This window comes from Triticum aestivum, chromosome 2D (assembly GCF_018294505.1).
Source record: "Triticum aestivum cultivar Chinese Spring chromosome 2D, IWGSC CS RefSeq v2.1, whole genome shotgun sequence".
Classification (NCBI taxonomy): domain Eukaryota; kingdom Viridiplantae; phylum Streptophyta; class Magnoliopsida; order Poales; family Poaceae; genus Triticum; species Triticum aestivum.
In genome coordinates, this window is record NC_057799.1 from 379,864,115 (window position 1) to 379,876,371 (window position 12,257).

Consider the following 12,257-nt stretch of genomic DNA (forward strand, 5'->3'; position numbering starts at 1 on the left):
CCGGGGGCAGGCATTGACCAGCCGCTTCACGAGCCCGAAGTAACTTCTGGGTATGGCTTCAGCAGGCCACAACCGGATTATCAAATCCTTCATGGCTAGTTCGGCCACCCTATGCAGTTCGACCAGCTATTTTAGCTGGTCGCTAAAGGGCACCGGATGTTCTGGCGCAAGGTATTGCGACCAGAACAGCTTCTCCGTCGAGCTCCCCTCTTCGGCTCGGAAGAATTCCGCAGCGTCGGCAACACTACGCGGTAAATCCGCAAACGCTCCTGGAGAACTCCAAATCCGGGTTAGTAAGAGATACCTCTTCTTCACATATTTGCTCTTCATAATGAAGGCCTTACCCGCCGCAATTTTTCTGGCCTCTTGGATTTCCTGGAGGGCGCCCTGGGCGTCAACCCAGGCATCTTGTGCGTTTTGGCGAGCCTTGGCGAGTTCGGTCTCTTGATCCGCAATATTGCGCTCCAAGGACTCGCATTTCTTCACGGCGTCCTGAAGCTCCTGCTGGACCTCATCAACCCTGGCCTCGTGTTTTTCACGGGCGGGTTGCTCCTTTGATGCTTTCTTTTGGGCCTCGGCCAGCGCCTTCTTGAGGGTTTCCACCTCAGTCGCCGCTCCTACAAATACCATTGCACTATAGTCGACATAAATCCTTAATCATTTCTGACATATAGAAGGTCATTACATACCTTGCTTGTCCTCCAGTTGCTTCTTCACTCGTCCGAGCTCTTCCTCGGCTCGGTCCAGACTCTGCTTCAGTCCGGAGACTTCGGCAGCATGAGAGGTCGCAACCAGCAGCGACGCCTGCTTATTCGCATAAACATGTATGGTCAGTCCCCTGCGAAAATTATTTGATCCTCTGTCCGGCTTTTCTTTCCAAACATCGGACAAAGTCTTAGGGGCTACTGTCTACACTATGAAGTTCTTCTTCACAATTACGCTGCTTACCTCAAAGCCTGTCAGAAGGCTGGTGCAGGCTTCGGTTAGTCCGCTCTTAATGGACTGAACCTTCTCAACCACCGTACCCATAAGGATACGGTGTTCCTCAATAATGGAGGCACCTTGCAGCGCTTCCAGAAGAGTACCGATGCCTCTGGTTGGACAGAGGTCACCGGTGGAATAGGCGCACCTCCTTTCGAAGGAGGCTGCTTGCCTGAATCCGGAGCAGTACTGGCTTCTGGAATGGTATTCGGCTAGGGGCCGCACTGGATATGCCCCCCATCGCCAGTCTCCAGGGGGATTTGCTCCCCCGGGTGTCCGGCAGCCGAGGTTTCTCCCCCCGGCGCCATCCTGATGGCCTCCTGCGTCTCTCCCTGGCCTGTGAAGGTCCTTCGGGACAGCGCCTCAGCGTCGTCCGTGGCCTTGGGAGAGGTGGTCGTCGGCAGTGACCCGTTGTCCATAGCATTTGGATCCAGTGAACCCCCCGATGAGGATCGCTGGAGCTGTCGTGGGCCGGACTGCAGCACGTGATCCAACACATCAGAATTATGAGATAAAGGAGTCGGACATATAAGTGCGTCAGAGCCTTCGAATACTTACGATCCGGCCAGGGGCTTATCCCTAGGGCGCCACTCCGAGCTGCTGTCGGTGTCCGGCACGGTATCGTCCGCAAGGGAGGCTCTCCCCCTCTTGGACGCTTCGGCCTCCAGACGCGTGGAGGCCGCCCTTTTCTTCCTTTCCCCCTCAGGGGGGGAGTCGCTTTCTTCCTCCTCCTCCTCCTCCTCCTCCTCGTCGTTGGTGGCAGGTGGGGAATGGGTCTCGGCGTCTTCGGACGTCACGTCTGAAGTGCCCTTGTGGCGGAGACCACTTCTGGTCCCCTTGGCCTTCTTCTCCGGCGCCTGGTAGGGCGCCGAAACCAGCATCTTCGTCAGAAGTGGAATTGCTGGGTCTTCAGGCAGTGGAGCCGGACTCTTGACCAGCTCCACCTTCTTTGTCCAGCCCTGAAAAAGTAAGATGGGGAAGCTCAGACATGCTCCTTGAGTATGTAAGTAAAGGATACACCTTGAAAACACGAAAAAACTTACCGGACTGGCGGGGTGGGTAAGGTTGTACCCACGGTCTTCGGTCTCCTTCGGCCATGTCTCGTTGGCCTTGATGAGGACCTTCCAAATGCCTTTGTGTGTAACGTCGAAGAAGTGTTGCAGGGTCTCGTGCTTGGCCGGATCGAACTCCCACAAATTGCAGGCCCGGCTTTGGCATGGAAGGATCCGGCGAAAGGGCATCACCTGGATCACATTGACAAGCTTGATGTTCTTGTCGACCATGCTCTTGATGCGCATCTGCAGCGCCGTCACCTCGTCCGACGAGGCCCAGTCCAGGCCCTTCTCTAGCCAGGAGGTCAGCCGCATCGGGGCCCCGGACCTGAACTCGGGAGGCGCGGCCCAGGTAGTGTCGCGGGGCTCTGTGCCCAGGTGGTGTCGCGGTGGTGTGTGGTACCTGTTTTGCAGGGCCGGAGACGTTCTTTGTATTCGAGGGTTGTTTTGTTGTATTCGGAGAAGGAACCCGCCTTGCAATGCCGAAGACAATCTGCGCGTCGGACACCTCGTCATGGAAGCCTGGTTCAGGGGCTACTGAGGGAGTCTTGGATTAAGGGGTCCTCGGACGTCCGGCCTGTTGGACATGGGCCAGACTGATGGGCCGTGAAGATACAAGTCAGAAGACTCTCTCCCGTGTCCGGATGGGACTCTCCTTGGCGTGGATGGCAAGCTTGGCGTTCGGATATGAAGATTCCTTTCTCTGTAGCCGACTTTGTACAACCCTAGTCCCCTTCGATGTCTATATAAACCGGAGGGTATAGTCCATAGAGGCGATCACAATCATACAGGCTAGACTTCTAGGGTTTTGGCCATTATGATCTCGTGGTAGATCAACTCTTGTAATACTCATATTCATCAAGATCAATCAAGCAGGAAGTAGGGTATTACCTCCATAAAGAGGGCCCAAACCTGGGTAAAACATCATGTTCCCTGTCTCTTGTTACCATCGACCTTAGACGCACAGTTCGGGACCCCCTACCCGAGATCCGCCGATTTTGACACCGACAATATTCATCATATAACAGTCATAACCTAGGGCGATGCAAAACTAGCTCCAGTTCATAAATATAATGTAGGCATGTATTCCGTAAATAGTCATACGTGCTTATGGAAAGAACTTGCATGACATATTTTTTTCCTACCCTCCCGTGGCACCGGGGTCCATAAGGAAACTAAGGGATATTAAGGCCTCCTTTTAATAGAGAACCGGAACAAAGCATTAACACATAGTGAATACATGAACTCCTCAAACTACGGTCATCACCGGAAAGTATCCCAATTACTGTCACACTGTGGTTTGCGGATCATAACACGTAGTAGGTGAATATGACTTTCAAGATCGGATCTAGAACATAGATATAATGGTGAAAACATAAACAGTTCAGATCTGAAATCATGGCACCCAGGCCCAAAGTGACAAGCATTAAGCATGGCAAAGTCATAACAACATCAATCTCAGAACATAATGGATACTAGGGATCAAGCCCTCACAAAACTAACTCGATTACATGATGAATCTCATCCAACTCCTCACTGACCAGCAAGCCTACGAAGGAATTACTCGCTCCCGGTGGGGAGCATCATGGAATTGGCGATGGAGAAGGGTTGGTGATGACGAAGACCGAAGATCCTCCTCACCGGAGCCCCACACGGACTCTAGATCTAGCCTCCCGATGAAGAACAGGAGGTGGCGGCGGCTCTGTCTCATGAAACGCAATAATTCTTCCTCCCTGATTTTCTCTCCAAATATAGGTATTTAAGGAGTCGGAATGAGGTTCTATGGGTCCACCAGGTGGGCACAACCCACCTGGGCGCGCCTGGAGGGGGGCGCCCTGGTGGGTTGTGCTCACCCAGGGGCCCCCCTCCAGTGGTTCATGGCTCCAGTATTTTTCTTTTATTGTATAAAAATTCTCCGAAAAGTTTTGTTCCATTCCAAGAACTTTTATTTCTGCACAAAAACAACACCATGATAGTTCTGCTGAAAACATCGCCAGTCCGGGTTAGTTTCATTCAAATCATGCAAATTAGAATCCAAAACAAGAGCAAAAGTGTTAGGAAAAGTAGATACGATGGAGACGTATCAAACACCACGGCGTAATGGTGTGTACGAACGTCGTAACCGTACTTTATTAGGTATGGTGCGTTCTATGATGTCTCTTAACGATTTGCCTTTACCATTTTGGGGTTATGCATTAGAGACAGCCGCATTCACGTTAAATAGGGCACCGTCTTAATCTGTTTTGATGACACCATATGAACTATGGTTTGGCAAGAAACCTAAGCTGTCGTTTCTTAAAGTTTGGGGATGTGACACTTATGTCAAAAGGCTTCAGCCTGATAAGCTCGAACCTAAATCGGAGAAGTGCTACTTCATAGGATACCCTAAGGAAACTATTGGGTACACCTTCTACCACAGATCCGAAGGCAAGATCTTTGTTGACAAGAATGGGTCCTTTCTAGAGAAGGAGTTTCTCTCGAAAGAAATGAGTGGGAGGAAAGTAGAACTTGATGAGGTAATTGTACCTACTCTCGAATTGGGAAATAGCACATCAGAGAAAACCATTCCCATGATGCCTACACCAACTAGAGAGGAAGCTAATGATAATGATCATGAAACTTTGGATCAAGTTACTACTGAACCTCGTAGGTCGACCAGAACACGTTCCGCACTAGAGTGGTATGGTAATCCTGTCCCAGAAGTCATGTTATTAGACCACATCGAACCTACAAACTATGAATAAGCTATAAAGAGCCCAGATTCCGATAAATGGCTTGAGGCCGTGAAATCTGAGATAGGATCCATGTATGAGAACAAAGTATGGACTTTGGTGGACTTGCCCGATGATCAGCAAGCCATTGAGAATAAATGGATCTTCAAGAAGAAGACAGATGTTGATGGTAATGTCATTGTCTACAAAGCTCAACTTGTCGCAAAAGGTTTTCGACAAGTTCAAGGGGTTGACTATGATGAGACTTTCTCAGCCGTAGCGATGCTTAAGTCTGTCCGAATCATGTTAGCAATTGCCGCATTTTATGATTATGAAATCTGGCAAATGGACATCAAAACTGCATTCCTTAATGGATTTCTTAAAGAAGAGTTGTATATGATGCAACCAGAAGGTTTTGTAGATCCTAAAGGTGCTAACAAAGTGTGCAAGCTCCAGCGATCCATCTATGGACTGGTGCAAGCATCTCGCAGTTGGAATATACGCTTTGATGATGTGATCAAAGCATATGGTTTTATACAGACTTATGGTGAAGCCTGTATTTACAAGAAAGTGAGTGAGAGCTCTGTAGCATTTCTGATATTATATGTGGATGACATATTGCTGATTGGAAATGATATAGAATTTCTGGATAGCATAAAAGGATACTTGAATAAGAATTTTTCAATGAAAGACCTCAGTGAAGCTGCTTATATATTGGGCATCAAGATCTATAGGGATAGATCAAGACGCTTAATTGGACTTTCACAAAGCACATTCCTTGACAAAGTTCTGAAGATGTTCAAAATGGACCAGTCAAAGAAAGGGTTCTTGCCTGTGTTGCAAGGTGTGGAATTGAGTCGGACTCAAGGTCCGACGACGGAAAAAGATAGAGAGAAAATGAAAGTCATTCCCTATGCCTCAGCCATAGGTTCTATCATGTATGCTATGTTGTGTACCAAACCTGATGTGTGCCTTGCCACAAGTTTGGCAGGGAGGTACCAAAGTAATCCAGAAGTGGATCACTGGACAGCAGTCAAGAACATCCTGAAGTACATTAAAAGGACCAAGGATATGTTTCTCGTTTATGGAGGTGACAAAGAGGTCGTCGTAAAAGGCTATGTCGATGCTAGCTTCGACACAGATCCGGGTGACTCTAAGTCACAAACCGGATAAGTATTTATATGGAATGGTGGAGCTGTTAGTTGGTGCAGTTCTGAGCAGAGCGTCGTGGCGGGATCTACGTGTGAAGCAGAGTACATAGCTGCTTTGGAAGCAGCGCATGAAGGATTCTGGATGAAGGAGTTCATATCTGATCTAGGTGTAATACCCAGTGCATCGGGTCCAATGAAAATCTTTTATGACAACACTAGAGCAATTGCCTTAGCGAAGGAATCCAAGTTTCACAAGAGAACCAAACACATCAAGAGACGCTTCAACTCCATTCGTGAAAAGGTCAAGGATGGAGACATAGAAATTTGCAACGTACATACAGATCTGAATGTAGCAGACCCGTTGACTAAACCTCTTCCACGAGCAAAACATGATCAGCACCAAGACTCCATGAGTGTTAGATTCATTACAATGTAATCTAGATTATTGACTCTAGTGCAAGTGGGAGACTGATGGAAATATGCCCTAGAGGCAATAATAAAGTTGTTATTGTTATATTTCCTTATTCATGATAAAGGTTTATTATTCATGGTAGAATTGTATTCATCGGAAACTTAAATACATGTGTGGATACATAAACAAATACTGTGTCCCTAGTAAGCCTCTACTAGACTAGCTCGTTGATCAAAGATGGTTAAGCTTTCCTAACCATGGACATGTGTTGTCACTTGATAACGGGATCATAGCATTAGGAGAATGATGTGATGGACAAGACCCATCCATTAGCTTAGCATATGATCGTTCAGTTTATTGCTACTGCTTTCTTAATGTCAAATACATATTTCTTCGACTATGAGATCATGCAACTCCCGGATACCGGAGGAATACCTTGTGTGCTATCAAACATCACAACGTAACTGGGTGATCATAAAGATGCTCTACAGGTATCTCCGAAGGTGTCTGTTGAGTTGGCATGGGACGAGATTAGGATTTGTCACTCAATGTATCGGAGAGGTATCTCTGGGCCCTGTCGGTAATACACATCCCAAGAAGCTTGCAAGCAAAGTGACCAAGGAGTTAGTTACGAGATGATGTATTACGGAACGAGTAAAGAGACTTGCCAGTAACGAGATTGAACTAGGTACGAAGATACCGACGATCGAATCTCGGGCAAGTAACATACCGACAGACAAAGGGAATTACGTATGTTATCATAAAGGTTCGACCGATAAAGATCTACGTAGAATATGTAGGAACCAATTTGGGCATCCAGGTCCCGCTATTGGTTATTGACTGGAGAGGCGTCTCGGTCATATCTACATCATTCTCAGACCCGTAGGGTCCGCACGCTTAACGTTTGTTGACGATATAGTATTATATGAGTTATGTGAGTTGATGACCGAATGTTGTTCGGAGTCCCGGATGAGATCACGGACATGACGAGGAGCTTCGGGATGGTCCGGAGGTAAAGATTGATATATAGGGCGATACTATTTGTTCACCGGAAAGGTTTCAGAATGTATCGGGTAGTCATCGGATCACCGGAAGGGGTTCCGGGAGGCTCCGGAAGGTTATTGGGTCATATGGGCCAAAAGAGGGGAGCACCCCAGCTCACAAGGGACTGGCACGCCCCACCTCTAGGTCGTCGACCCTATGGAAGGAAAAGGGGGAGGGCTAGCCCCTCCTGCCTTCCCTCCACCTAAGAGAAAGGAAAGGGGGGCGCCACCCCCTCCTGCCTTCCCCCCGTGCGCCCAAGAGGGAAGGAGGGCTAGGGCAGGGGCCAAGGGTGGCTGCCGGCCCTGTTGGGGTTGCCCTAGGCTGCCTCCCCTCCCCCCCCCACCTATATATATGTGTGGAGGGAGAGGGGCAACACAGACCACAATCCCCAGGCCGTGTGCGGCGCCCCTCTCCCTCTACTTCATCCTCGGTCATATTTTCGTAGTGCTCGGCGATGCCCTGCGGAGATAGTTGCATCACCACTATCACCACGCCGTCGTGCTGCCAGAACTCATCTACTACTTCGCCTGTCTTGCTGGATCAAGAAGACGAGGACGTCATCGAGCTGAACGTGTGCTGAACACGGAGGTGCCGTACGTTCGGTACTTGATCGGGCGGATCGTGAAGGTGTTCGACTACATCAACCGCGTTGATAAACGCTTCCGCTTAACAGTCTACGAGGGTACGTAAACACACTCTCCCCTCTCGTAGCTATGCATCTCCATGGATAGATCTTGCATGTGCGTAGATTTTTTTTGTTTTCCATGCAATGTTCCCCATCACCTATTTGGCGCTTAAGCGCCCGTTCGCAAACGGGTGCCTGAAACGCACCCGCACTTCTGCGAGCTGGGCCGGCCCATGTATCATCTGTTTATTCATTAAAAATAAGAACGCCGATAACACCCACACGTGTGGCATACTAGACATCCGCTCGCACACTATGTGTGGCATAAGCAGGAGGCAGCCCACATGGGCTGTGTGTGGGCGAACATTATAATTACCCACACGTGTGGGCACAGCTACTTCGTGACACACGCCCAACAAGTACTACTCATCTTCAGCCCGCGCGTGTGGCACGAAGCAAAAATGCTCACACGTCCTAGCGCGTCTATGTTAGGTACCTGCGGGATGATGATTTAGTTGCCATCCGGGATGGCAGATGTAGTTATCCAGGATGGCAAATATAGTTGTAAAAGCATGGCAACTCTATCTGTTTTGGTTAACTATAGTTGCCATGTCTAATTTATGGTAGTTGCCGTGAGTAATCAAACCATAGTTGCCGTGTGTGATTAACTACTTGCCACATATGGTCAAATAATAGTTGCCTTTGTGTTTACCTAGTTGCCACGTGTGGTCCGACCATAGTTGTCATGTATGGTTAATCACAGTTGCCATGTGTGTGTTATCTGGTTGCCACGTACGCGCAACTGCAGTTGCCGTCTAGCAACGAATCATAGTTGCCATGTGTGTTTACCTAGTTGCCACGTATGTGTAACTGCAGCTGCCATCTAACAACGTACGAGTGTCGTGTGGGCGAAAAACAGTTCGCCCACACGCGCGTGGACTAGGTGGTGGCTGTGTGGGCAGAAACTAGTTCGCTCACACAGCGCAGCTGACAAACCGAGTGTTGCGGGCGTGTGGGCGAACTCTCTAACGCCTACACACCAACCTCGTCCTACGTGGCATAAAAAATCTGGCAAAACATGCCAAGATTTGTGCAAACACAAACGGACGTTGATTCACACGTGTGGGCGAGATGCAAACGCCCACATGTGTAGGCGTTAGTATTTTCGTAAAAATAATAAAAAGGTGCGCAACCGAAATTCGAAAGTGCACCCACTTCCTTTACGCCAATGACACTCACCATTACGCAATCGAACACTAGTGGTTTCTAACATGTTTTATTTTTATTTTTATTTGTCTCTTCAGTCGCGGGAATCCTCCAGCTTTGGGAAGCTTCCAGACTGTTTTTCCCGGTTCGCTCGTCATTTTCGAGGCAATTTTTTCGGGTTCTATTTTTATTTTTATTTGTCTCTTCGATCGCGGAAATCCTCCAGTTTTGGGAAAGCTTCCCAAACCGTTTTCCTGGTTCGCTGGTCATTTCCGGGGCGGTTTATTTGGATTTTATTTTTATCATTTTATCTTTTTAATGCGTGATTTTTTGAAATTTGTGTTTTTTATTCAAAATTGATGATTTCCTTTTTAAAAATTAGTGAACTTTTTTCTAAAGCAATGAACTTTTCCATATGTGATGATTTTTTTTAAATCTGATGAACCTTTATTAAATCGGTGAACTTTTTTTAAATATTGATGAACTTTTTTCAAATTTGATGAATTTTTTTTTCAAATTCAATGAACTTTTTTTTAAACCGATAAACTTTTTTTCAAATTGATGAACTTTTAAAAAACCATGCACATTTTTCAATTAACGAATTTTTTTCACTTTTTTTTACGTAAATCAACGGTTGACTGGTCAAGCACCGCCCGAATCACCCCCGCCGCCGGCCGAAGCGGTGTTTCCGTCCTCGTCGCTATCACGGCGCAGCAACGATCGACGCTCCCTTCTCTCGCCTCCGTCTGTGGACACTCATCACAAGTGTCGTGACGCGGAAGGACCTGTCCGCAGCACTGCATGCGCACGTCAGTTTCAGATTTCAGACGCGGTCGGAGGTCGCTATGCGCTGTGGCAAATGGCAAACGAAGCTGTCATGCGTGTGTGTCGGTGCGGGCTAATTTTTCAGGCTAATAAACTTGCTACTAATGCGCAGCTCAGCTACCTGCCGACCTCCAATGATGCTGCCTGTTTGGGACACGATCCTTGGTTTCAGTCTACCCGCTGATGCTAGGCTGTGACACTGGTCGTGCTCTTGCCCTTTGCACGGGGTACGGAGCTGACGTGACGCGCTGCCCAATTCCGTTTCACACGTACGTACGTACGTTGGCCTGTCACTCTCCCTCTCTAGCTCAAAAAAATCATTGTACATTCCTCTTTCGCATGGCACCATCCTCAACCAAACATCAACACGTACGTGTGTGTGTACGGCCATGCGGACACTGAGATGCATGCAGTTGTAGGGAAACTCTGCTTTTACAAGTAGACGACTCTGCTCGCCCGGCGTGCAGTGCAGATTGCCAAATGAGAAACAAATTTGATACTCAGGGGTAACAATAACAACTTATAATAGGATGTATAAAAAAGCAGTAGCATTATTCTGCACAGATTCAGAAAAACAGGGTAAGGAAATTGGTGATAATTATACACTATCATATCATGGTTGTTGCTACTCTACAAGATTTACTCCTGCAAATAATTAAGAGCGCTCGACGTCGCCCCGGCGAGACACGACGTGCGTCCGCGTCACACGTCGACGGTGCAGTAGGACGGCTGCGTGAACTTGAGCGAGACGGTCTGCTTGCCGCCCACCGTGGCGCTCATGGCGAAGGCGCCGCCGACGGAGCCGCCGCTGGCGGAGAGCAGCGCGGGGCAGTTGACGAAGATGTGGTAGCCGCCGGAGACCCAGCTGCCGACCTTCCACTTGACGCGGCCGTCCACCTTCACGTGCAGCAGCACGTACCCGGCCGCGATGTCCTGCTTCATGGCGTCCGCCACGTAGGGCGCCACCGGCACCGAGTCCCCGGACATCACCGGCGACCACACCGACTGGTCCTTGTGCCCCTGGTAGATCGCCGGCAGCGACACCGGCACCGTCACCGGCTCGTCGCGGTACGTGGTGAAGGCGTGCAGGGTCTTGTAGTAGATGCCCACCCGGTCGTTCGGGTTCCGGGACGCGATGGTCACCTGTGTCAGACACCAGAGCATATACTGCTTCAGATACTATGTAGTCAGAAATGTACTTTATTTCGTGACAAATTTGGATATGCTTAGCTGACTACGATCCAGCTAGATTCCCTCATACTGATGTTACTCTTGGAAAACATTCTCTCATACTCCTACTAGCTAGCACGATTCACTAACTATAGTAGCTCTGCAATTTTAACAGTAGAACAAAAACAGAAACAGGACGCTAAAACAGTCCGCTTTTACTAATTTTGTGCGTAGCTGGGGCCGAGGACCAAACTGTGAACTGTCCGAGATGAATGAAAAAAAGAAGTTTGAGATGTGCAACCTGGACGTCAAGGGAGAGAGCCGGATCGGCGAGGTCGATGGAGCGGAGCTGGATGTCCTGGAGGTAGAAGGAGGGCTTGGAGGGGTGCAGGGCGAGGTAGATGACGAGCGCGACGAAGCCGACGAGGACGGCGAGCGTGAGGATGCAGGCGGCGATGGAACCGCAGCACCGCCGGAGGATCCAGTCGTGGTGAACCTTGCCCTTGCTCATGGTGGCCTGATCAACTGGGCTTCGGTGTGTGTGTGTGTGTCTTCGAGTGAGGGCTGCTAACTAGGACTGTGGCTGTTTGCGATGTGTAGCATGTGGGTCGAAGGAAAGCTCGGTGTGAGTGGGAGTGGCTATAGGCTTACAAAAGTCCTAAATAGATTACACGCAGGAGGTGGTGTGGTGTGGCGCATGTTTCGAAAGGTTGATTATCTTTTGGGGGTTAGGGGAGGGGGCGAGGTGGCGAAAGGTACAGCTCAACTGACGAAGATTCTTCTGCTTCTTCTTCCTGGGCCCCGGCGGCGGTATGGAGCTTACCTATCTATCCATCTGTTAATCCGAGATCGCCGTTCTGCGGCCTGCAGTGCGTGAGTCTGGTGTGCTTCTGCCTTCTGGTGCTTGTGAATTGCGATTCACTCCGATCTCAGGTCAGGTGGTCAAGTGCATCAGATTTCCTTCTCTTGTAGGACCTTTTACTGTGAAGGTTGGTGTCTTGCATTGCATGTGCACGTACTCCTACTTCTGAGAATAATAGCTGACCCTTTTGTGGTTTGTCTGTCAATCATTGACCTGTG

The 12,257-nt window shown here is 48.9% G+C and overlaps 1 protein-coding gene across 1 annotated transcript; it reads right to left on the reverse strand.

The window, feature by feature from the left end:
- Nucleotides 1–10,514: 10,514 nt before the first annotated feature.
- On the reverse strand, nucleotides 10,515–11,847 carry LOC123053263 (NDR1/HIN1-like protein 12). The gene is made up of 2 exons (XM_044476717.1): nucleotides 11,479–11,847; nucleotides 10,515–11,150 (listed from the first exon to the last, which is right to left on the reverse strand). The coding sequence occupies exons 1-2, from the start codon at nucleotides 11,686–11,688 to the stop codon at nucleotides 10,710–10,712; spliced, it is 651 nt and encodes a 216-aa protein (XP_044332652.1). The 5' UTR covers nucleotides 11,689–11,847; the 3' UTR covers nucleotides 10,515–10,709.
- Between the last annotated feature and the right edge of the window lie 410 nt (nucleotides 11,848–12,257).

Bases quoted from the DNA above. Each gene is read 5' to 3' on its own strand.
- LOC123053263 (XM_044476717.1), bottom strand. From the start codon at position 11,688: ATGAGCAAGGGCAAGGTTCACCACGACTGGATCCTCCGGCGGTGCTGC. The intron at 11,151-11,478 runs GTTGCACATCTC...TGTCTGACACAG, and splicing joins CTCTCTCCCTTGACGTCCAG to GTGACCATCGCGTCCCGGAA.